This window comes from Pinus tabuliformis, chromosome 1_1 (assembly GCF_031772625.1).
Source record: "Pinus tabuliformis cultivar Carrire ecotype Pingquan chromosome 1_1, CPIR1, whole genome shotgun sequence".
Lineage (NCBI taxonomy): Eukaryota > Viridiplantae > Streptophyta > Pinopsida > Pinales > Pinaceae > Pinus > Pinus tabuliformis.
The window spans coordinates 837321792-837349066 of NC_142297.1; the positions used below are offsets into that span (position 1 = coordinate 837321792).

The 27275-nt window shown below is 37.1% G+C and overlaps 1 protein-coding gene across 1 annotated transcript in view; it reads left to right on the plus strand.

Annotated features, from left to right (window-relative positions):
- Window positions 1-27275, plus strand: part of LOC149216744 (uncharacterized) — a 105465-nt gene that overhangs the window by 54126 nt on the left and 24064 nt on the right. Inside the window, exons 6-8 of the mRNA XM_089392834.1 lie at window positions 8983-9070; window positions 9528-9585; window positions 9969-10042. Coding sequence (XP_089248960.1) covers window positions 8983-9070; window positions 9528-9585; window positions 9969-10019 — 197 coding nt within the window. The 3' untranslated portion in view covers window positions 10020-10042. The remainder of the gene's footprint in view (window positions 1-8982; window positions 9071-9527; window positions 9586-9968; window positions 10043-27275) is intronic.

Here is a 27275-nt window from a genome sequence, read left to right on the forward strand (position 1 = left end):
CTCAACCTCGGATGCTAGGAGTATCCCCCATTTGTACAATGAGTTGGGGGGGGATATATAGAGTGGGGGTGGGGAGAATATTTGAGAAAATAAGTTTTATTTTCTCTAATATTCACCTCTCTCCCTCCCCACTTAATGTGCAAAATACAAACTAGGGATACTCCTAGCATCTGATCTCGAAAGAAGGAAACTCTGAATGGACCTTTGGTTACTATGCTAGATATGGGAGGTAGTCTAATGGGTGGGAGGTGCTCTACATTGGAGTTGTCTGGAGCTGATCTCTCTAATGCTTTGAGAATGTGTGGTGTAATGTATAGACCAACACCTTCAAGCTGGTCTCAATAATATCGAGTGGTCTCTTGGAGGGCGAGGTTGAAGAGAAATCTAGGGTCTCACCATCCTGTTGTCTAGTCCACTTTAGATCTCTCTTGTTGTTTGTTGCTTTGGTTTGGCGAATCAATAGGGAAGTATGAGGTAATTGGCTTGGTCATCTTAGGGTGGGGCATGGCATGCAAGAATTGAGATTTATTGCTGAAAATCTCCTTGATGAAGAGGGATAAAGTCTAGTGTTGAGAAAATCATTATCGGGAGTAAATCGGCGAGGGGAAAAAATTGTAAAAATCGGCAAAAAAAGTCCAATTTTTTTCCCGATTTTTTCAAAATGAAAAAATCACTAAATTAATCTCGCGATATTATCGGGAAAATGAAAAAATCGCAATTTTGGCAACACTGGGATAAACATCTCTAGTTTTGATAATAGAAGAAATTTGAGAGGGAGCCTTTCGAGTCCCTATAGAGTCAACGATAACATGCCACATGTGACAATTAAATTTGGGTGGGGAGGATAGCATCATATCTTCAAACCACCTGAGCTACATCCAATTAGGAATTGAAAGTGGTTCCAACTTAAGTTATTAGGGCGCGAATCCAAATATCGATCCTCCAGTGTTTTGAAAAACCAGGATCTGAATACAATAGGGAAATGACAAGTACACAAATTATAAATATATTTTTATAAATTTTAATATTGAACTTCACATAGAAATATTAAATAAGTATATAATTAATTAGTTAATATATTAGATCAATAATCTTATAATTAACGAATCATTTATAAATATTCAACATTAATGATTTTATATAAGTTAAATATTAATGAGTTACACTAAAAAAAGTGAATATACTAATTTTATGCTTTGAAGTTAACTAAATTAAATATACAAAAGGTAAAGTTAACTATATTTAGTATTGTATTTAATATAAAAGGTAAGGTTGGCTATTTATTAAATATGTTTTAATATATTAACTTTAATTTTGAAACTAAATATGAACGTATTTTACTTTTAATATGTATAAAGTTAAACATTAATTAACTTTACTATATTTAAGAGTGTATGCATCAAAAGTATATATGCTTTGAAGTTAAAGATTAATGAACATTACTTTTACTTTTAATTAGCTCTGAAGTTTGAGATTAATGAACTTTACCTTGGATATTTGATACATTTAAAAGGGCATGCATTAAAGTTTATAATAGTTGTCAAAATACTATTATTGGGTACATTTTATTATCTATTTACTGTTGGATATGTTAGTTTTCAAGCTCCTAAATGTTTCGAGGTTGGCAAGGGCTGGAATTACATAATTTCCAGAGAGAAAAAGAGACAGAGAGAGAGAATTTTTATGCCCATGTCTCGTAAATGAATAAGTGAAACCACTTTGATTCAGTCTTCACCAACCCATGGATGGCCCTGGCTTGCAGCCTATATTATGTGTCATTGTTCTTACTGTTTTTGGTAGCTGTTTTATGTATTGCACATTGGAATAAGAAAGATCAAAGCTAATAAGTAAAAAGGTAACACAAACAGTTATCAAGTTAAGAGAATTAATATATACATTGCCCTACTGAATTCTCAACATAATTGCTAGTTCAAGTTCCACTTTGAAGATAACCAACATTGCCCGACATTACCTAGAATTGAAAATTCAAAACAAGCCATAGTAGAAGACTATTCGAAATCTAGAGGGTGAGATACTTAACCCAGTATGGAAAAAGTCTGCAAAAAATCGCGATTTAATCCTAAAAACACGATTTTTTGAACTAAACGATTTAATCCCTCGACTTTTTGGCGACTTTTTCACAAAGGAAAAAATCGCGATTCTTTTGTTATAAATCGGGAGTTGACACAAAAAGTCGGCCTCCCTTCCCAGGTCGCGGATAAAGAGGTCGCAAAGGTGAAAAAACTGTAAATTGAAGCTTCCATCCATGCATTTTCAAGTTATTGCATTGTATTGTTTGTCATACTTCTTGCGAGCATAGCAGTCTCATTTGTAATCTGTTAAGATATGATTTTGTTTTCCAAGGAAAAACAAATCTTTATACTTCATATTTCTAGTTAGAAAGCAAAGTATACATTGGCTAAGCCTCCAGGCTTTCAGTGATCTAGACTCTAATAGCCACTGCCCCTTCAAAAAGATTACAAAAGTACCAAAAGGACAAGCATACAATAGTCTTTCGTAGAAAGAACTCCACGCCATCAAAAACATTGTTACAACAACCTGTCCAAAAAAACAAAACCAGTGCCTAAAAAAAGAACCCCTTTTTCAGACAGGAACAAAGTACCTGTGGAATCTTGCGACAACAAAGATCCTTCTTGCAATGAGAGCACGTTTTGAAAGGGAATCTTCTTTAGTGGTGAACTCCTTGTAAATGTGGGGAAAGGTTATGTATCAGAAGTGGATTTTACCTCCAAGAGCTTTTGAATAATAGATGCCAAGGCTAGGTTAGTAATTTGACATCTATTGTTTTCTCAGAAAATAAGCAGCTTGGAGTCACCAAGCGTTAATTTTCACATCTACTGTGATACTGTTAATTTTCATTGGACCTACCACTTGCCACCTTATTACCCAAGTAGATTACAATCTACTGAATAAATGCATGACTTATTTCTTAATACAATTAGCGGAAGCAAAAAATAAAAGGGGAAGAGGATCTCAGTGACTGATTACTTGATGACTTTTAGATGACTCATGATTTACATTTCTTATATTTTTTGTTGATATTTTGACTCTTGAGAGTTGAGACTCAGACAAGACTCAAAGTGCAGGAGTTGATTCACTATTTTGATATGTGATGTAGAACTAGACTTCATATACATATTATATATTAGCTTTCTTTACATGTTTATGTGGAAATGCATTTATTTGATGTTGTGGATACTCTAGATGTTAAAAAAATATATTAAAAAATGAATAATTTTGTGTGTGTTTTTTTTTAAATTTTGTCGACTTTTTGCTGACTTTTTCAAAAAACTCCTGACTTTGACAAGTTTTTCAACTTTTGGACCCTTGCCGAATTAATCCCGACTTCGACTTTTCCACATTGACTTAACCCCTTGCTACTAGTTCTATGAAACAGGAAAAGACCCCAAAGCTAGAAGACACCAAACACCAATCTAAATCCATTGCAAAGAGATACAAACAACACCAAATCAAATCTAAAATGACATGGTTTGCCCCAAAATAATTTCACCAACAATTGTATAAACTAATAGTGCTCTATTGAGATGGCTTACTTGGAAATATAGCTAAGTCAGAGATGACAATCACAGAAGTCCCTTACCAGTCTTCACTTCACTTCGTCACCTTTGTCATAATCCATAATCCCACCTTCCTCTTGCATTAACTTTCCCATTGTTCCAAAATGCCAAAAATGAGTTAAGAGTGGCACGTCTGAGGATGCCTTGAGGACGGAGCAAACTACATCCTACCTCTAACTATATAGTAAATGTTGGCTTTAATGAAATGACGTGTGCAAAATCGCATGGAACATGGAAACATGCAAATAAGGATAGAATTATGAACTTGGGGGTTAGCTTAAAAAGAAATTTCCTTGCTTTCTCTTAGGATCCCTTTATTTAATATTGAGGTCCTGTTGGTGTGGTTGTTTGCTTGTCGATTTAGGTTCCTCAAAACATGAAAAATCTTGATATCCTTGAAATGTAGAACCTCCTTTTAAAATTTTAGCTATGAGATGACCCAACTTGCTATTTTATGGGGATTTAAAGTTGTCATTAGATTGATAGTTATGGATGAGTCTCCAGTAATGTTATGATAATTGGACTGGTCGTTGAACCGATTGACCCCAAAGATATGAACTGGACTAGAATCAGGAAAAAATGGTCCAAAAAATCGATTGGCCAAAAAATACATAAAATATTCATATATATATGGTTGTGTGTGTGTGTGTGTATCCATATGAATCTAAACCATTATACACAAATATGCAAAATTTCTCATGTATGTAGCAAGGGTGCATATAACAAAACTAACATCGAGTGCAATCCTTCTCTAAACCAAAAATACATTAACAAAGAGGCTCTAAATGGCTTCTTGAGTCCAAAAGAAATCATGCTACAAGTAAATATATCATAAAAGACATTGCCTATATTGGGATCCTCATCATGAATATCACCGTCTAAGCATTAAAATAAGATAGAAGAAGCTTAACATGCCAAATCAACGATTTTGTTTGAGTGAAGGGTACATTTTTACTAGGGTCATGACAAAGGAGTTCAATAATCAATGCCAACATCAAGGTGCATAGAGGGCTTGGTGCTCTTGATTAAATGCTAGCTCCATACCCCCTCATGCATAAAATATTCTAATGGAAACATTGGAATCTTGCCAATCTTGAAATCCTGAAAATTGTTTGAATTTTGAATGGGATCTAAAAATTCGACTTCCCCATGCGAAATCCAATGAGGTTGGATCCACCTTTACTTTAAAAGTTTAATATTACAATTAATTACATATTATTATTAGGTTGCTAAGGTTAAGTATTAGGCTGACCCACTCGTATGTTTGTTTTTTGGTTTTAATTTGAGTTTTGTGGGTTCTTAGTTGCATCGTACAATGCCATACATAACCAATTGGTTATGTACGGAGTTGGGCAATTCCGTGAAGTATCGAATTGGGCCTTTCCGGTTCGTGGCAAGTGGTTGGACTATTTTTGCCTCCAAACTAGTCAGATTGGCCATTTTCAATAACACTGGTCCCTAATGGTTATCAAAGTCTTCACATTGGATGAGTTTATAAATGTTATTCTCTGTAGGAGTGTGTAAGCCTCTGCTTGGTTGTTTGTTGTTATCTTGAGACCTCATTCACAATTCACGATTCAATTTTTGTTTCCCCTAGGAGCAAGGACTATGCCCCTACACTCGCCACCCCTGGGTCTCTATTGTTGAATAATGTTGTCATTGATGTCAAAGCTAGGGGGAGGCCCCAAGGTGGGAGCGCGACCCAAAGGGGAGCACAATCTAAGGCGAGAGCCAATTGAGGCACGAAAAGTAGAAATGGGGCAAATATTGAAGACACCTCAAAATTGCTCTAAGGCGGGAGCACAAGGAAGAAACCTCAAATTTATTGTAGAAACTTCAAAATTGGTTATAACGCGAAAGCCTAGCAAAATCCAAAGTTTCAGGGCTTTATTGTTAGTTAACAAATGAACATTTGGGCGTCAATTGCTCATCTGTCTATCAGAGCCTCACCATTTTCTTGATACCTCAACATATTGTAGCCCATTGTCAAACGTGTGGTTATGGAGGTGTTAAGGTGTTGTGCCTAAGGGCTTGATGCCCTTGGCATATAACCATATCAACAAAAAGGGTGTAGGTTTGTTGAATTCTTATGATATCTGGTATAGTAACCCCTGGTCACAACTTCGGTTACATGGATTTTTAAGGTGTTGCACCCGAGGGTTAACAGCCCTTGTCATATCTTCACATCGACATTATATCCAAAAGGGTGTAGGTTAGTTAAATTCTTCCGATGTCTGATAGAACTATTCTTGGTCACAGTGCTTGGTTATGAAAAGCCTAGCACTAGCTTGACATATGAACACTAGAATGTTTTTGAGGTGCAAATATGTTGAAAACATCGATATCTTAATATTTGGTGCCCCTGATCCATCAATTGACAAAGAATTTGTTGATAATCGACGTAAGCTTTTCCCATTGTCTGTATGTTGAAGGTTTGTGTTTTATGAGTTCTTCCAATGTTAAGTGATTTCATGCTTTTTTTTGATTTCTTGATAAAAATTGAAATTTGGTGTTTCAGAAGCCTCCATTGCCCCCTGTCTCGATATGAGTTAACGTGTGTGCTGAGTTCTCTGATTTATTGATATAAAATCTCTTGGACTTGTTGTTTGGGCATATGATGTGGAAATAATATGCATAAGCACTAAAGTGAAAAGGTTGGATTGAAGGGAGCTCCCTGAAATAGTAAAGCACTAGCATAGCGCTCGACTATATGTATAAGTGCCTATTTAAAAAGGTTAATGAAGGAATTGTGCTAAGAAGTGTAAGCGTTGATAGTTATGCACTCGACTTAGAAAAAGCTGAGTCTTGATGAGGGAAATTAAAGGGAGCGCCAAGTCTTGATCTGTGAAATTAAAGGGAGAGCCAAAATTTTATCAGTGGGTTGAAGGAAGTGCCATATAAGAAAGTTTTACATTGGTAAAAATATGTTGGTGTAAGGAGTGCCTGAAGAGTGTCAGTTAACAGAGTCTGAAGCTTCAAAAGATGGGGATCGAAAGGAAGCACATTGTTCAGAGCAAAGATTAGATGATATGACTGCAAAAATTGAAAGACAACAAAGATTGGGTGAGGTGATTATAAAAATTTAGAGACAGCAAAGATTGGATGAGGTGAATGCAAAAATTTAAAGAGAGCAAACATTTGATGAGGTGATTGCAGAGGTTTGTAGAAGAGCTCAGTGAACCAGAGAAAGAAAAGTTCAAAATCAGAGAGGAATGAGGTGATTGCAGAAAATTGCAGAGGAGCAGAGTGAACCAAAGAAGAAAAGAAAAGATCAAAGAGGAATGAGTTGATTGCAGGATATTGCAGAAGAGCAGAGTGAACCAAAGACGAGAAGATTAAAGATTGGAGAGGAATGAGGTGACTACAAGAATTAAGAAGAGCAGAGTGGACCAGTGAAGAAAAGATTGCAGATCAGAGATTAGAAGGGGATTGATGTTTCTTGTAGTTTGGTGCCTACGAAGCAACAAAGGGGATTGGTGTCCACTGTAGGTTTGTTTCTACAATGTAGTAGAGAAGATTGGTGTCTCCTGTCGGTTGGTGCTCAAGAGTTTTCATCATTTCAGCATTCTTAAGGTTGCGGTATTAAATTAGCTATCATTTATGAGGGTATGGGATTGACAATTAATCAAGAGCACCAAGTTCTTTATGTATCTTGATGTTGGAGATATTGATTGTTGGACTCCTCTATTGTGTTCATAGAAAAAATGTATACCTCACTCAAAACCAAAATCATTGATTTGGCATGTAAAGCTTTTTCTACCATATTTAGAGCTTGGATTTGGTAGTTCCATCAAAATTGGGTGGTGTTGACTCATGCTCCTTGAGGATTGAGGTAGAGGCAAAGGGTGATACTGATGATGAGAATCACAATAAAAGTGATGGTGGAACATTGCTTGTCATTTAAATGTTCTTGCTCATTTATTCATAATGCTTTTTTTCTATGTTTCAATATAATGTGATATTTATGTAATAGTAGTATATATTGATTGTTGGACTCCTCTATTGTGGTCTTAGAAAAAATGTACACCTCACTCAAAACCAAAATCATCGATTTGGCATGTTAAGCTTTTTCTACCATATTTAGAGCTTGGATTTGGTAGTTCCATCAAAATTGGATGGTGTTGACTGATGTTCCTTGAGGATTGAGGTAGAGGCAAAGGGTGATAATGATGAGAATCACAATATGAGTGATGGTGGCAGTTGGAACGTTGCTTGTCATTTAAATGTTCTTGTTCATAATGCTTTCCTTCGAGGTTTCAATGTAATTTTTTAACTGTTTTCTCTCCTCCATATAACTAAGCACCCCACCCCCAGCCCATAGGGCAAGGGTAAGATATTTTCAAGGGCTCAAGGATGTATAACAACAAGGCTCAAATCCATTATAACAATATACTCATTATCAACTTAACATGTCACTTGCATGAATTGAACCTGGGTGGGGAGGATAACAATCATTCCTGCCAACCACTTGAGATAAACAATATATATATATATATATATATATATATATATATATATATATATATATATATTGTGTGGTTCACTGTACCAGAGATTGATACTAGCTACATCCACGGAAAACCCTCGTGTCTAAGCAAGCTGGTTATCTTTCATGTAGAAATGGCTCCCAAGGAGGGAGCATGTGAATATTGGTTGCACTGGAACCTGTGTGGGGAGGCTAACCGGCTACACCGACTTGATATATATATATGTGTGTGTGTGTACACAAGTATGAATTTTATCATGAGTATGTTTGTACTGCATTTCCGTTTTGGAAATGTGTACTTGATTTCCTGTATCATGCAACTTAGTTTTAGATCAAAAGAGGATGTTCTTGTCTTCCTTACTCTTTGCAGACTCAGGTGATATCTTTTCAATATATATATGCCTTTTCCTGGGGCTAATTTATAAGTTTGTTCATTTAATTTTCTTTTGCAAAATTATCGAGCCTTATTAGGATAGCAGACACTTTTGGAATTGTATATTAAATATTTCATATCTTGATTGCCAGCAATCATTCTTGTTTTATGATACAAATTCAACAGAAAAAATATATAAGAAGTTAGAAACATTGACAGTACAATTTGTTTTATACAGGATATATTGTCATGGTCTTACTGATACGAAAGATCAATTTCATGTAATTATATGGAATATGCCCAAGTTTCATGTTTTCAAAGTCTCAGTTATTATTTTCAATCCGATAGTTATTGATCAATGATAACTAAAGCAGTAATTTGTGCGTTTTCCAGATATATAAGCATTTAACATGTCTATATTCATAGAAACATGATAAAAGTTAAATTTCACTTCTTTTGGTAAGTAATCTCATTAAAACATCATATGTTGACTATTCCTGTGGTGGTTATTTATCATCCTGCAGGGGATAACAATTATGGAGATGATAGGCTTTTGTATGCTCAAGGTCAGCTATGGCTACAGAAGCATCATATAATGGGCCGCGCTGTTGGGTAAACTTTCTTTCACAGATTAAGCTTCACATCATTGAAAGGAAGTAATGTCAAATGATTAAGTAGTGGAAAGGAAAACTGAGTTTTTAAAACCAGACACATGTTGTTTCTGCTATGTGAACTCCTATATGTAGCTTCTTTCCATTGTGTTGTGTTGGAAGAAAGTAGTTTGATTACTTTCATTTTGGTTTCTTCTTTCCATGGTGGATCTGCTCACTTTCATTTTGGTTTCCTCTTTCCATGGTACATCAGAAAAGAAAAACTCAGTAATTTGTAGTGAAGGGTTTTCATCCCTTTCTAAATTTTCTTGTATATTGGAAGCGTATGAAATTAATTTGACCATCATTGGCTTGATTTTTTTATACTTTCCTTACACTTGTTTGTTATAGTTGTGTTCCTTCATATATGTTAAAATTTAAATAGAACTCCAAAGAAAGGTTTGATGCCCTTTGTGCAGGTTTTTACCATATGTTGGCTGGGTGACTATTCTTATGACCGAAAAGCCCTTAATCAAGGTATGTTTCTGCAACTTTTTTGATCATACCTTTTAACTTAGCATGCTACACACTTTAGTTTACTTGACAAACAACAAGCTTCATGGCAATATCCTGTGCTTAGCTAGCTAATGAAGTAGTATATAGCATTGGATGAAATCATGGAGATTGGTATGATGCATGACCATTGTACTTACTTTCTAGTCAATAAGCATACATGACATCCTTATCAGATCTCCACTAAATTGGGGTTTCAAGAGGCTGTCCTTGCTGTATACTTTGTCTCCAAACTATTGAAGTTGTATTTGGCTTTCAAGGATTGCAGTCACTGTAGATGTTTACTGATGCTCGTTTTATGTTTGTTCATGTTTTATCTCTGACATTATGAATTCGTTGTTTACCAGTACATTCTGATAGGTGCATTGGGTTTGCTGGTAATAACGTCGAAAGAATAGAGATTATCATTACTTTAGACTCTGTAAGTAATATTCAAGCCCTATATATGTTTATGTCATATTCTTCTCAATTATGTTTATTACAAGCATTTTCTTTCATTTGTCTTATGTATGTCTCCGAAATATAATTGTTTAGCAAATTGAATTGTTGCATATCTTGAACATAATAGAATTGCCCTTTTCAATAGAAAAATATGTGAACATCTTGAAACATGGAATAACTCGTAAATAAGTGCAATCAAAAGCCTGGTGGGTTAGATTGAGTAGTTGAGTGCTTTGGGTTTCATACATAAGGTCTCTGGGTCAATTCCTCGAGATGAATATCTCTATTGCATGCCTCACTTAATGTCCCTACAGGTCAAGTGTTGTAATGAGCACTGGTGGTTTACATTGGGTTCCATCCATGGAGTGTGGGGAAGTGCCTGGGGATTTCCCCACAAGGTTTTCCTTGGAAAAGAAACTGCAATCAATTGCTTATTTCATGTATGTAGGCTTATCTAAAACATTTATGTCATTGTTATACATCTATTCATTCATTGGAATCAGGCATTCATGATTACTTGGTCATCTGGCAACCGACAAAGCATTTATGCTTTTGATATACTAGAGTTATCAAGTAATAGAGTTTCACATTTGTCACTGAGTTTTTGCCTGGTCTCTATGGTTTCCGTAAAACAAGCTAATTGGAACATTGACTCACACTGAACTATCAATCAGAGAAACAGATTTGACAATATGGAACCTTTTACTTGCCAGGTTTAGGTTGCCAACGAGGCATTTGTGGAGAATTATAGGGTGCGGTTATCCGTTAGGTTGTATCTCATGTGCAGCTATTATGCAATGCCAGATTATCCTAGCTATTTCAATCTTACAGACTAAATCACAATGATTGATGCTTGAATTCACAAGCTCAGGCGCACATTTGACCAGCTTTCTTCCTTGAATGGACTTGTGAATATTCCTTGAAAGCTTGGTAAGGAGTTCTTTATCAATAGGTTTCTTTTCTGAATCCAAGCTGTAAGGAATATCAATGCAATCCTGTGCATGTCTGGGACTCTGAGGAGTGAGGGGTAGCCATTTGAGCAAATGATACATACAGGCATATGTAAACACAATCATAGACACTTGAAAAATATGGATTACTCAATCAATTATGTTGTCAGTGTATTGAAGTGAAGGTTAAGTTGTCCTGCCATACTTTTATCCCAAGCTTATGTCAACCCTTAACCTTAACAAGGCCAAAGTTGATCTGAAATGTTTCAATTTTTTTATAGCTCAAAAATGCATTTTTTGTTCTGATGCCTCAGGTCATGGCATTGGTGCAGTTTTGATGCAAAAAGAAAGGCCCCTTTCCTTTGAAAATAAATTAATAATGAACTTAAAGGAAAAAACTTACTCAGACCCATCTGTAAAAGGAAATGTAGGCCGTACTGCATGCAGTTAAGAAATGGTGTTTGTAACTAATAGGAAGACACTACAAAGTAAAAACAGATTATGATAGTCTAGGCTCTAAAGTACTTCTTGGAGCAAAGACTTTTTACAGAGGAGCAACAAAAATGGGTCACAGAGATGTTAGGTTATGACTTTGAAATTATATATAAAAGGGTAAAACAAAATATCGTGGCAGATGCACTCTCAAGGAAAGAGGAAAACAAATGGTTTACTATGCGCTATTTCCATTCCATAATCTGATTGGGTGAAAGAAGCATGGATAGAATGGGGCTCTAGATGAGAAGATATAAAAGATCATTCAACAACTATAGGACCCTGATGCGGTAGAAAAATTTGTGGAAAAATGATTTGTTATGGTATCAAGGTCTATTAAGTAAAAATTCTCAATTCAAATAGAAGATCCTTTTTGTAACGTCCTCTACAAATTGAGGATGAATGAAGGATATAATAGCTTATCGATCCCCATTGGCTACAATCCTCAATAAAGGGGGAAAACAAAAGAATATCCAATTCTGGGCAAGTTTTGGGGCAACTGGGCTTTGAGTAAAATTTACTCAATCAATTAAGCGGAAGAGACCCCTTATGGAAATCTATAAATATAGGAGGATTGAATTCATTGTGGAGCATCAAGTGTGAACCAATTCATTTGTTTCTTGAGCATTAGCTCTGATGGTTTTAAGACCCCTTCTCATTTGTCAATTTTGGTTTTGAAAGATTCCACCCTAGTTGACTCCTCTTTGTTTGCCTTTTATTTTTGTTCTGGAGATACAACGAAGTTTTGTTTGATCTCAGACTTGGCATGAAGGTATTATTTGGAGAAGCAATGGAGGTTTTAATCCTTTATTTTTGAAATTCCTCGGTTCTCTTCCTTGCTTTGGCCACAAATCCCATTCAATTAAGGCAGCTAATCCAGGGAAAACTCTATGACAATTTGCTCCTCTGTTTTAAGGGCTTCGTTGGGGATTTTTTGAGTTGATTAAGGTTCTGGGCATTTGTGAAAGGGCATCCTGTGATGTTGGCCGCATGTTCTTGTCTGTGAACAAGAGATCTGAGGTTAAGTTGCGGCGATTCTGGGCCAACCACGTTCATATTTGTATCACTCCACCGGTCGCGTCTATCTTATGGGTTGACCGAAACATTGACACTGCCATGGAAAGCATCGCCTCCTACAGTTCAAGTCCCGAAACAAATATTGGTCGAAGTTGATCTCTCGACGCGTGATCTTGAAGCAAACAAAGGACGAAGATCGTGAACGCATGTATAGAAGAAATACTGAATCAAAACATGACAAATCGAGCTACTACGTTACGAGGCAGGTTCAAGGGTTCTAATTAATTAGGAGTGATCGTTGCAGTCATAGTCATTACTTAGGCATTTACACTTACCAAATTTGAATATACGGACGACAACTTCTAACTTTTTCATCAAAGACTGTTGGTTTACTTATGCATGGTTAGTGAGGATTAAGTATGCATGGTTATTGTTGGATTACATATACATAGTTACCGTGGAAAACTCCATATTGTATTAAGGAAATTGATGCATGAGTGAAAAATATTTTGTTTAAATTATTTGTCCTGTTGTAATAGTACTAAACTGATGAATTACTGTAGCATTGGGATCATATTCACTGAATCCATTATACTAGAAAAAGGAAGTTATTGTTACAACAAAGCCTAGGGTAAAATTATGCTTCTTGCGGATATAAGAAACGCTACAATAAGAGGAAGGAGGAATATCCATCATTCAACCATATGAGATAGAGCAGGACAGGGAGAATATGACCATGACATTCTGCTACATGAATTAATCCAGGGACAACCACAGATGCATCAATAGTTGCAATAGCAAGGGTGACAAATGATTCAAGGGCAGCGGGAACTTTCACAAGTATTGGCTCAAGGACAACAATAACTCACTCAGCGAATTGTTGATCTCACAGGACAACAAAATGCTGCTGGCAACAACAAAGCCATCATTGAAGGTAGTGGTAATCATAACCCTAGTCCTCCTAATACCAGGGAAACCAACATAAAGAGTCTCTAACCATTGCTTCCTCAATTCACGAATAATCAAGCTGTGACAAACCAAGAAGCTGTTGAACCAAACAGACTATTGGACGGTTACTTTTGGGAATATGCAATACTAGAAGAAAACATGCGAGTAGCCATGGTCTTCAATGAATATAGTAATTTCAGATTCAGAAACAGACCTAGGGGACAACCTAATTTTGATCTAATACGCAAGGTGAGTAAACTTTCCCTTCCCTCATTTGACGGGTCATCTAAAATTACAACAAGAGCTTGGGTGCAAAAATTAGACATCTACTTCAGGCTCAACCCAATGGCGGAAGTAGATGCGATCCAATTTTCCACATTGCATCTAGAAGGGGAAGCACATGAATGGTGGTATCATGGTCTAGTAACATTGGGGCATGCCAACATTACTTCTTATGGACATTTTACGCAAAGGTTGATAGAAAGATTTGATCAGAAGAACCCAGAGTATGCACTTCAAAGAATTGGCACTTCTCAAGTAAATGGGATTGCATGAACAGTTCATTGCATAATTTGAACGTATCGCTGTCATGGTAACAAATATATTCGAAGAAAGATTAGTCATGTTTTCTATGGAGGTCTTATCCAAACCCTACAAGGTTGGGTAAACACATTCAATCCCACAATCCTTCAAGAGGCTATCAAGAAGACTTGTGATATAGGAAATGTAGCAGTCAAATATAAAGCCCCTCCCAAACCTTTCATTCCCCCAAAAGATAATGAGAAGAAGGCCCCTCAATGTGATTGGCCTAAAAGGGACATGTTAGATGAGGAAACCCGAGGCGAACTAAGGAGGAAAAAGCTATGTTTTACATGCAGGGAACTATGGGAACCTAGACATCGCTGTTTAGGAAAGGGGGAGATTCACTACATTGAAGTTCTCCTTGACGACGAAGAAGAGGGAGAAGAATCCACACCTAGCAATGATGAACCCGCTAAACCTAACAACCCCAAGGAAGAACACCCATGGGAAAAAGCAAAAGAGGAAGTAAAACCCCTTGAAGAACGACCACAAGTCAAGATTGCGACTATTTCAGGAACACTAAGATATTACACCTTCAGGGTTAGGGGAGTCATCAAGGGACAACGTATCACCCCCTTGATTGATGGGGGAGCTACAGATAACTTCATTGATGCAATGTTAGTAGCAAAGAGAGGGCTTCCCATAGAAGAATTCAAAGGACTTGATGTAATAGCAGCGGATGGGTACAACTTGGATTGCACACGGATGATCCTAGGTTTGAGTGTAACACTTGGTAATTATACTTTCACTAGTGACTTTTATGGTATTGGGGGTTCAATGGTTGTATTCTTTGGGAAAACACACTATGGATTACCAAGCTTTGTAAATGGAATTTAAAGCATTGAATGGTAGTATGGTAGTTTTGAGGGGTATGACAAATGGTGGACCACAAGTTCTTTTTGCTAGAAGGATGGGGGCATGTTTTAGGCATGAATATGTAGCATATGCAGTAGAATGCAATATTATGAGTCAAAAGACACCCAACAATGACAAACTATAGTACAAAGCGAACATTCAATAAATGATGGACAAGCATGGTTAGGGATTTAGTGATATTCCCCCAGGATTGTTGCCTAAAATAGGATTTGAACATACTATAGAGCAGGAAGAAGGGGCCAAGCCTATAATCACCACACCATATCGACATCCAAAGAAATTCAAGGACGAGATAGAGAAGACCATCCAATAATTATTAACAAAGGGCCATATCATACCTAGCTCGAGTTTGTTCGTCTCATTCGTTGTTTCGGTAAAGAAGGATGGCACATGGAAGATGTGTATTGATTATCGATCTCTCAACGAGAAAACCATCAAAAACATGTATCCTATTCCCAGGATCGATGAATTGCTGGACGAGCTTCATGGAGCAGTATATGTTTCAAAGATTGACTTGTGATCAAAGTATCACCAAGTCTGAGTTCGAGAGCAAGATGTGCCGAAAACAACATTTCGTTGCCACTACAGACACTTAGAGTTTTTGGTCATGCCTTTTGGGCTAACCAATGCTCTTACCACCTTACTATCTTGCATGAACAACATCTTCAACAAGCAGCTAAGGAAGTTCTTATTAGTATTTTTTGACGACCACCTCATTTACAACAAGACATGGGATGATCGCCTAGAACATTTGGATAAAATCTTGAGCATCATGAAGGAACCGTGAATTTATGCCAAAGCATCAAAGTGTGAGCTTGGATTGACAAAGATTCTTTACTTGAGTCACATAATCAGTGCAAAGGGAGTACATGTTCATCAAGAGAAGATCTAGGCAATATTGACCTGTCTACACCCAAAAGCCTAGCCGAGTTACGAGGATTCTTCAGGATTTGCAGCTATTGCTGATGGTTTGTCAAAGGTTTCTCTTAGTTAAGTGCACCCTTGACGGATTTAACTAAAAAGGGAGCATTCAGGTGGATAGAAGAATCTGACAAAACGTTTAACAAGCTCAAGGAAGTAATGAGCTCATGTCCAGTTTTGGCCCTCCCCTACTTTAGTCAAACCTTTGTATTAGACTGCGATGCATTAGGAGAAGGGATAGGGCTGTCTGAATGCGAAAGGGCCAACCCATTCGAAAGTCAAAAGCTCCAAGATACCAAGAAGCTTTACTCCATATACGATAAGGAGATGCTTGATATCATGCACGCTTTGGAAAAATTCCGGTAGTATTTGGTGGGAAACAGGTTCATAGTTAGGACAAACCACAATAGTTTTTATCATTTCTTGGAGCAAAAAGACCTGAATGAACGACAACAGAAGTGGGTAAGTAAAGTTCAAGCCTATGATTTTGATATTGAGTATGTGAAAGGGAAAAGGAATGCTGTGGTTGATGCAATTTCTAGGAAATTGGCAGCATGTTCCCTCATAGAATTCGAAGAAGATTGGAAGACTCACCTCTTAGTAGAATATGCCAAGAATTGGTTTGCACGTGCGCTTACCGACAAACTCATCGAAGATGACAAGTACAAAATAGTTGATGATATTATTTACTACAAATATAGGATATACCTGGTCCTCAAATCTCTGCCTTCAAGGAGAAAATTTGGAAGGTTTTGCATGATGTTCCATCATTTGGACATCAGGGTTCTTCCAAACCTACTGACACATTAGGGAATGATTTTCATGGAAAGGTCTCAAGGAAGATCTAATGAAATACGACAAGGAATGCGTGACATGCCAATAGACTAAGGTTGAGCACACACATCTTGTAGGGCTTCTCAAACCTCTACCTATTCCTGAACAAAATTGGGATAGCATCTCAATGGATTTCATCACAGGGCTACCCAAGGTGTAAGGCAAAAGTTGTACTTATGCCGTGGTGGACAGACTAACGAAGTTCGCACACTTATTTGCAATTTCAGAGGACTACTTGGCCAAACAAGTAGCAAAGTTTTTTTTCAAAAAAGTCTTTCGACTTCATGGACTACCTAAAAATATAGTTAGCGACTAGAACAACAAGTTTATGGGTGCATTCTGGTAGGAACTCTTCAGGCTAGTGGGAACAAATTTAACCCCTAGCACTAGTTATCACCCACAAACAAATGGGCAAACAAAAATCACGAATAAGTGGATTGAAGGGTACTTGCATAATTATGTGACAGGTACCTTGGGGAGCATTGCTACAATACCACCTACTATTTATCCATTAGGATGATGCCCTTCAGAACATTATATGGATATGACGCACCATCCTTTATCGATAGGGTTTTTGGAGACAACAAAGACTGGATACAAGACAGTCAAGACATCCTCAAAGTACTTAAGGAAAATATGCAGGCTGCTCAAAATCAACAGAAGATGTACGCAGACCAACATCGAACAGAACGCATCTTTGAGGTAGGAGACCTTGTTTTCTTGAGATTGCAGCCCTATAGACAGCCCACTCTCAAGAAAAGTGGTGCAGAAAAGCTGAAGCCCAGATTCTATGAACCTTATAAAGTTCTTTGAAGAATTGGCGAAGTGGTATATGAGTTGGAACTACTAGGAGACAACAGAATTCATAATGTATTCCATGTATCATGCCTCAAGAAGGTTGTTGGACAACAGGTCACCACCTCTATCGAATTGCCACCGTTAGACGAAGAGGGACAATTAGAACTGATTTGGAGACAATCATGGCCGTGCGAGAAAAGAAGTTAAGAGGGCAAGTGATTTCAGAATGCCTTATTAGATGAAAGAATCTACCAGAGGATGACGCAATATGGGAAGGAGAAGGAATTTTGCAGCACCCAAATCTGCAATTGCTTGAGGGAAAGCAATTTTGGGCGGGGGGAATGTAATCTCCTCTACAAATTGAGAATGGATGAAGGACATAATAGCCTATCAATCCCCGTAGGCCACAGTTCTCAATAAAAGGGAAAACGATCAATTCTATCCTGCAAGGAGCACAAAGCAGTTAAGTGTTGTAACCTGTCGAGTTTAATTTTGGAAGCTGGTTAAGATTGTTGCTTGACAAGATGACCTATGGAAGATTCTCCAGTTGGACAACCAATTACCCTTGTTGGTAGGTGGATGGAAAGTGGAACCAAAAATTGACAGTTGTGGAGAGTTTGAGCAGCGAAAAAGGGTCAAGCACTAGAGACAGCAAAGCCATTCTACATTGCAACCAATAAGTAACAATTGTATTTTATAAGAGGTTGAGAACAACACTAAAACTATCCAATAATTTGTAGTAGGCTTTGTTTGAATTATGAAGCGGGACATCTTATGGCACACACCCATGGTTTTATGGCACACACCAATGGGACATTTTAGTGCTGAAGGAAATGAAAGTGTCAATCAGAAATTACACAAGTGAAGGAGAGGATGGTTCTTGCATGTCAGAGTTCAAAACAATAGGTGTGTTGCTAACCAGTGGTTTTAGCTAGCTGGTGTAAGTAGTCCTCATGTTGTTCTTAAGCCGATATAGTTAAAGTGGTCAGAAGAAGATAGGTAAAGTGGTGCATTGCTTATGTTTCAATAAAGAAATATGCCCATTTAAATGAGTTCTTTTTCTATAACAACAATACTTGGTATGATTGTATATAAACACAGTTGCCTGATATGTATTTTAATATTTGAAACTGCTAGCTATGATTTTAGAACTTTCTTTGACCCTTGTGAAGTTATTGTTCTTGTAAGTTTCTTCCTGGGAACATACTGTTATGATAGAAAAACCCAGAAGCATAGAAACAGTACAGAGCTGGATATGATCATAACACAGTTTGTAAGGCAAATCCGAAACGGTTTTTAGAGGATTTTTGGCATCCTTTTGTGATGATTATTTGGCATTGGTGAGGGAAGTATGCTCCTTCAACATCAGTCTTGATGTAGATTTGAAAAGTTGTTTCTTTGTGGAAAAACCATGTGGACATTACCCCATGTATTTACCAGAGTTTTGTTGCTCAGAATGTCTTATGTAATTTATTTTTCTTTGACAGCAATTCTTTCATTAACATCTGATAATTTTTGTGTTTGATGTCTATACATGGAAATAAAACTATCTTAGGCATATTTCAGATTCCAGCAGATACAGCTGCTTCTCTTGTGGTGGGGGTGCTCGTGTTCACTAACCAGAATTCAATTCCTTAAACTCATAATCCATGTCTCTGACTTGCTTCCCCTGGATCTACTCAGCTGAGTAGGCATGGACTTGGCTGAGTAGAGCTGGTTTGGTATCAAACTGGCCAATTCATGCTTTGACTTAGGTCGGTTCAGTACTTAACCGGCTCGCTGAACCAATTTGAAGGCCGAGTCAGTTCAACCAGCAATCAACTCACTGAGTTGAGCAAGTCAGATTCAACTTGGATGGGTTTTTCAAAACTATGGTTAAGTCAAGTTGTCTAAAGAAGATTTAATTGATAAAGCATTTTCTCCAAATATATTGTATAATTTTCATACATAGAGATTGTGTAGCGGATCTACATTCATATATTTTGAGAACATTGTTGCTTGTAGACAAACAAATAAACTAGTGGAATTGTTGTGTGGCTGAAGGAGATCAACATGAATTGTTGCATGGAAGAAGCCCTTAAGTAAATTGTCAATGCTTTTCTTATAAGAAGATTGGCGAATCGTTTCAAAATTTGAGTCTTGAGTTTTGTGAGAGAAGTTGGACCTTGTCTGAAATAATGATTGATCCTCCAGTGATTAAGGAACACTTGGGTGAGGTTCTTGTGGAGGCCAACCAAGAGACTCTAGTAGAGTCTCTTGATTTGAGTTTTGTGAAATTAGTATTGGAGGCAACAGAGTTGATCTTCTCCGTATTTCTGATATTTTCTTGTTATGATGCATCTTGATGTCTTTTTTAATTTTTCAACTTGCAGAACAAAGATTTTCCTTCAACGAAACATCTGATTTTTAAGTGGTGAAGGATTGGTTTGTGCTGAAAGACTGGACTAGTTATCTTCTTTTTTGACTTTGCGGCAGATAAAAGGTGTGGTCAAAGATTGGAATCAAAGAAACTTTGGTAAAATGAGTGGCCAAAGTCAGGATCAGACCAATATTTGCTAGACAACAGCAGCGGTGCCTTAGAAAGGTCCCGGTACCAATTTAATGAGCAATAGTTCATTTGCGGGAAAATATTCAACATAAGAAGCATAACATAAAAGAAGCCATAAAGGATAAATAAGATATTATGATTGAAAAATGAACTAATTTGATAGGCTACAATGAGTCTTGGGACAATATGCTTGTATGCATTGACTAGTCACAAAGGTGATAGGTTCTTTCTCGCTGCTTATTGTTTATTATTTACTGCTTATCTCTGTATTTTACGATTTTATATTCATTACAGCAAAACCAAATGAAATGGAATGATCAAGATTAAAGATATATGAAAATTAATTTTGCTTGGAAGATCTTGCAAAAACAACCTGTTGTCGCGCAGATTGGCACGACAACGCTCGGACTGGGGGCTGTCACTCTGATCCCCGATCCCTCCGTTTAAGCCTGTCTCCCGCGGCTAATGGGGGTAGACCCTGAGAGATGATGAAGACCAACTGTCAACCAGTTGGTTGGGAGACACGAGACACGATATGATAAGCACTAGATGAATTTGATTAGTTGAGCAGACCAGTGCCTTAAGAGGTTGTTATTAAAATGATTACTTGTTAAATGATATGAAAGGATGGACCATGAACAACAATCATCTATCATCCGCTAAAAACACAATGCTCTTAGAATGACAAAAACGATATCCAGCAGCTAAAAATTTGAAAAAGATGAATGCTTTAAATCACCACGAGAATCATAAACCATCAACCAGATATCAATTTCGCATCTCAAACTTGAAAATTTAGCATCTCAGCATAAAACACATAACGCGAAAGCTCATGAGACTTGCAAAAATAATTTCCCACAAATTTTTTTTTATTTTTCAATTTTTTTTTTTTTTTTCTAAATTTTTTTTATCATAAAAATCTATAAAAAAAAAGAAAATGATTCATTAAAAATCTAAATCTAAAAAATAAAATCTAAACAAGCTTAAGATCTAAATTCAAATAACCTAACGTAACTTGAAACTAAACTAAAATGAATTTAAATCTAAGTTAAAATCTAAAGCTAAAAAAAAAAGTTAATAAAATTTAAACTATGATACCCAAAATATACCTACGCTATCCCCTTCCCTTTTTTTTTTGTTTTATTTTATATTCAAAATACCATTAACAAAATCTAAAAAAAAACTAAATCGTAAGGCATATATACATTGAAACTAAAACTAAAAAATTGAAAACGTAACAACAATCGATCTCATTACCTACGGTTAAGCTAAACCACGCATCTGCAATGAACAAAATGATTTCAGGCTACAGCAGAATGAGAAACACGTATATCTGAAACCCTAGCCGCATAAGATTTGAAAGATTTACGGCTTTGCTTGGTTATCACTTGTGCAGGTCAGACGGCATGAGGAAACAAATGAATTTACTTTGCCCACGCCCGTATCAAAACATAAATGCCTGTGTATTAAAAAATTTTAAACACTGTTTGCGTGCAGATGATCAATGGCAATGCAGCAAATGAGGAGCTCGGTTTGCAAATTGCGGGACTGGGCAGTGAGATGATGGCAGATGGCTTCGGTGAAAACCCGTCAGTGGAAGGAAAGGTCGCGTGAAGGTTTAAGAGCGTCAAAAGAAAGTTTGAAATTTGCGGAGCAGCGTGGATACAACAGCGTGGGATGAATGCTTATTATGCAAACCGGAAGGAGAACTATGCGTACACTTACTTGCGTGATACATTACCTGGCCCGATGAAATGTCTCCATGCGTTATCAAGGTTACCCTGTAGCTCGTTTTTGCCTTACGGACTTCGGATTACCTGAGCGATCGATGCTTGATTGGTTGATTAGCTAACGTGATATTCGTCTTTTCCTAGAGTTAATCCGCTTATTGCCATATTCCTTTTTGGATAAACCGTCAAGCTTAAAACGCTCTCTCATATACAGTCACCTCCCCAGCAAAAGATGAAAACCAAGAACGTCAGGGTCCTTTGTAACCTGCAAAATATACAACAAAACCGGAAGATATATGCAAAATTTGGGAGTAAAGCCCTTCGAAACTAAATTAAAATTACAGAAAGAAAGGAAAAATTTACAGTTCTAGAACAACCTGATTTAATTTACAGATTTGTGGCCCCTGAAATGCTAGATTTAGCAATAACAACAGAAATATTTTCGAAATATCAGAAATTTGAACTTCACTGTGAACATAAAGAAAAATCTCTCAATGTAAAACACGAAATAAAATTTAAAAGATTAACCCAGGGCACAATCAGCTGGGCTCTGCAAAGAAAAGCCTGTGGGAGTTGGCTGGTTCAGCCGAGAACTTCCCCGAACGCCCACAAAATTTCCTTCAAAAAATGTTTTCCTGCACATCTCAAGCAACCATCAGCAAAGAGAGAGAGAAAGCTGCTAGATCTCAGGAAATAATGGAGATACCTGCCATTATTTCAGAAACCCTAGCAGCCCTCAAACCCTAGCAGGTGAACAAGATACCTGTGCTCACACTACTCTAAAAACAAGCTATGATTAATGGCTGAAAACTGAAATATGCAGAAAATTAAAGATCTCACAGCAATTCCAGAGAGCAACACCAACACGATTTGGACCCCAAAGTCTTTTTATTAACCAGAAAATCAGATTACAAGAGAGCTTTTTCAGTACAGACTCACAGATCAGATGATCTCAAATGACTCCCTAAGACCCTATATAAAGGAAATGATCCTAACGGCTAGTTTTGGGTGATCCATGTAGAACTGATCTCGACCGTTGATGAGGATCAAGACATCCCTTGATCTCATCCGTCGATTTATTAACTTAAAATATTATTATTTTATTAGTTAGGGTTTTTGCTTCATTTTTTAAATTTTTATTATTTTTTATTATTTTATTATTTTTATTCATTTTTTTTTTTTTTTAATTTTTTTAATTTATTTTAAGATGGATCATCAAACTAAGCCGTTTGGATCATCACCTAGGACCTAGGACTTAGGACTCATGAGGGGATTTAAAACATTTCTCGACCCTTAGGACACATTACATCATGACTTTTACAAAATTACATCTTAAGGGACAAGCCCATTTAATACAGACCCTCATAAATCACCCAGCTCTGCGACACCACGATAATCTAGCAGATCAACACACTAGGATTCTCCTAAAGTTCTAATGACAAAATCAATCCCGGCTTTGGGGTCAGGTTTGAAGGAAAACTCTGCCGATCCGTGGATCGGTGAGACGAAAAACCTTCCGGGACGTAGATTATCATCAGAAAGTTAGGTCCACCTAGGCAAAATACATACATGACTCTAGTCTGCTAAGATTATTTACAATTCATACATGCAGACTGGGTTTACAATCAAAATGATCAAGCTGCTGATGATGGCAGGATGGCATGGATATGCTGATCAGGTGCTGCCCCTTTTTGCCGAGAAAAGGGGGGGGGTACTGCATGGGTAGTTGACCAGTAGTGGTCAACATCTGGATCCACTTGGGAACACGTTGCTGCTTGCAGGAATGTGAGAATCCAGAATCTGCATCCATACAACACAAAAATAAGTAGCGTCCATCCAAAAATCAGCATATACATTAAGCACAGGAAAGAAAAAAGCTCTTCATTTATTAACTATCTAAAGCAGAAATGAAAATGCGGAAAAAACAAGGAGTAGGGTTAGAAATACGATACAAAGGATGCCCTACGGCATCAGATGTGTTCAATATAGTGCATACTGAGCATTTGCCTGCTTTCAGGCAAATCTGTCGGCTGCTTGTCGGATGTGCCATGTCCAATTTTGCATATGGTAGGACTCTTTCCTATCCGAAAATCAAGCTGCTCACGGCCGTCTGATGTATCAAATCTTCGTCTCATCTTCTTTCTCTTACGCTTCTTCTTTTTGGCAGGATGAATTACTGAAGATCTGGAACTTTCTGTTTCGAAACTATCAGATGAAGTGTGTAAGATATGCATGCTAAGTCTTTCTTCATCTTGCATCTGATCTCTATCATTCTTAAGTCTGTGTGGATCACCCTCAATCAACCGTCTTTCAATCGAATCAACAACCTCCTAATAATAAGATGAATCTTGTTGCAGCAAATGAGAAGGCTCCTGATCTGTTGATGTTTGCTGGTTTCTCTCATCTTCCAATTGCTGAAACCTTTGAACTTGTATTCTAATGGCATCCATCTGACTAGAGTGTTCAACCTTTGTAGCACTGATTTGTCTGGCATGGTGTTCTTGCATGTCTTTTATTACTTTAACATTCTTTTCCTTTATGTCCATCAAGCAATGTTGTATAAAATTTATTTCTTCTTTATGGTTCGCTTGCATGTCAGCCACTTGATTATTATGGTTGAACGTCATGATGGTCATTTCCTCATCCATGGTTAATAGCTTGTTTTGCATAGAGTCAATTTCCCTATCATGATCAGCTTTCATGGTCACCATATTTTCCTCTAAGATCGACAACCTGCTTTGCATGATTCTAATTTCTGTTTCATAATTAGTTTTTATGGCCTCAATTTCCTTAGCATGCTGGTTTTGCGTGACCTCAATCTCTCTATTACGTTTCTCCAGGTGAGTGCATAAAGTTTTCACATCATTGACATAATTAGTTTGATTGATTTCCATATTTCTTACCAGCATCATTAGATCTCGTATAATTTGCTTTTGCTCTTCTTTTTCATTGTCATTTGTCCCTGATTTTTCACTATCATGAACTTGATCTGCAATATTTTCGGTGGATGACACATTTTGACATGAAGAATCGTCCTGGGATCTTTCAGCTGGACCTCCTATCAAATTACTTACATTCTGTTGCACAATTTTGGAGGAAGAAGGCAAGCTGTTTGGATAACCATATCTATCTTCAAAAGCATTGATAATATCAGCCAAAGAAGAGAAGGAATCCTTAGGAAAATTGTTAAACCAATTCAAAGCATCATCTTCTAAAGAAAGGACAAATAGACGCACTTTGATATCACCATGATGAAACTGAGGGGGTCTGCAATATATGATCATGAAGCGAATAAACAAGTCAATATGCCTTTTAGCAGCGATTGGATCACCATCTGAAAAAATAGGCAATTCAGGAAGGGCCTCCTCCGGAAAATCATGGAGACGGTGAGTAAAACGACATGGTTTAAACGAATAATCCATGATGAACAATAAGGGATGATAGAACTAGATCTTTGCTCAAGAAAATCAAAAGATGAAAGAAGTGGAGTCGCCACTTGAACAACAGATCTGATTCTAAGATCCGAGAAGCAATCAACAAACAGATATGCGGTAGGCTTCTTGTCTGGGAAAAATAAGAAAAATGGAGTCGCCACCCAAACAGGAAACAAACCCAAGAGGTACTGCTGATACGTGATGAAAAGATGCAAAATATTGAATCTGCCAGCTCAAATGAGAGATGAGAAGATGAATGTCGATGAAACCCCAGGAACAGAAAAACTCTGTCCCCGGCAACGGCGCCAAAAAATGTTGTCGCGCAGATTGGCACGACAACGCTCGGACCGGGGGCTGTCACTCTGATCCCCGATCCCTCCGTTTAAGCCTGTCTCCCGCGGCTAAGGGGGGTAGACCCTGAGAGATGATGAAGACCAACTGTCGACCAGTTGGTTGGGAGACACGAGACACGATATGATAAGCACTAGATGAATTTGATTAGTTGAGCAGACCAGTGCCTTAAGAGGTTGTTATTAAAATGATTACTTGTTAAATGATATGAAAGGATGGACCATGAACGACAATCATCTATCATCCGCTAAAAACACAATGCTCTTAGAATGACAAAAACGATATCCAGCAGCTAAAAATTTGAAAAAGATGAATGCTTTAAATCACCACGAGAATCATAAACCATCAACCAGATATCAATTTCGCATCTCAAACTTGAAAATTTAGCATCTCAGCATAAAACACATAACGCGAAAGCTCATGAGACTTGCAAAAATAATTTCCCACAAATTTTTTTTTATTTTTCAAATTTTTTTTTTTTTTTTTAAATTTTTTTTATCATAAAAATCTATAAAAAAAAAGAAAATGATTCATTAAAAATCTAAATCTAAAAAATAAAATCTAAACAAGCTTAAGATCTAAATTCAAATAACCTAACGTAACTTGAAACTAAACTAAAATGAATTTAAATCTAAGTTAAAATCTAAAGCTAAAAAAAAAAGTTAATAAAATTTAAACTATGATACCCAAAATATACCTACGCTATCCCCTTCCCTTTTTTTTTTGTTTTATTTTATATTCAAAATACCATTAACAAAATCTAAAAAAAAAACTAAATCGTAAGGCATATATACATTGAAACTAAAACTAAAAAATTGAAAACGTAACAACAATCGATCTCATTACCTACGGTTAAGCTAAACCACGCATCTGCAATGAACAAAACGATTTCAGGCTACAGCAGAATGAGAAACACGTATATCTGAAACCCTAGCCGCATAAGATTTGAAAGATTTACGGCTTTGCTTGGTTATCACTTGTGCAGGTCAGACGGCATGAGGAAACAAATGAATTTACTTTGCCCACGCCCGTATCAAAACATAAATGCCTGTGTATTAAAAAATTTTAAAGACTGTTTGCGTGCAGATGATCAATGGCAATGCAGCAAATGAGGAGCTCGGTTTGCAAATTGCGGGACTGGGCAGTGAGATGATGGCAGATGGCTTCGGTGAAAACCCGTCAGTGGAAGGAAAGGTCGCGTGAAGGTTTAAGAGCGTCAAAAGAAAGTTTGAAATTTGCGGAGCAGCGTGGATACAACAGCGTGGGATGAATGCTTATTATGCAAACCGGAAGGAGAACTATGCGTACACTTACTTGCGTGATACATTACCTGGCCCGATGAAATGTCTCCATGCGTTATCAAGGTTACCCTGTAGCTCGTTTTTGCCTTACGGACTTCGGATTACCTGAGCGATCGATGCTTGATTGGTTGATTAGCTAACGTGATATTCGTCTTTTCCTAGAGTTAATCCGCTTATTGCCATATTCCTTTTTGGATAAACCGTCAAGCTTAAAACGCTCTCTCATATACAGTCACCTCCCCAGCAAAAGATGAAAACCAAGAACGTCAGGGTCCTTTGTAACCTGCAAAATATACAACAAAACCGGAAGATATATGCAAAATTTGGGAGTAAAGCCCTTCGAAACTAAATTAAAATTACAGAAAGAAAGGAAAAATTTACAGTTCTAGAACAACCTGATTTAATTTACAGATTTGTGGCCCCTGAAATGC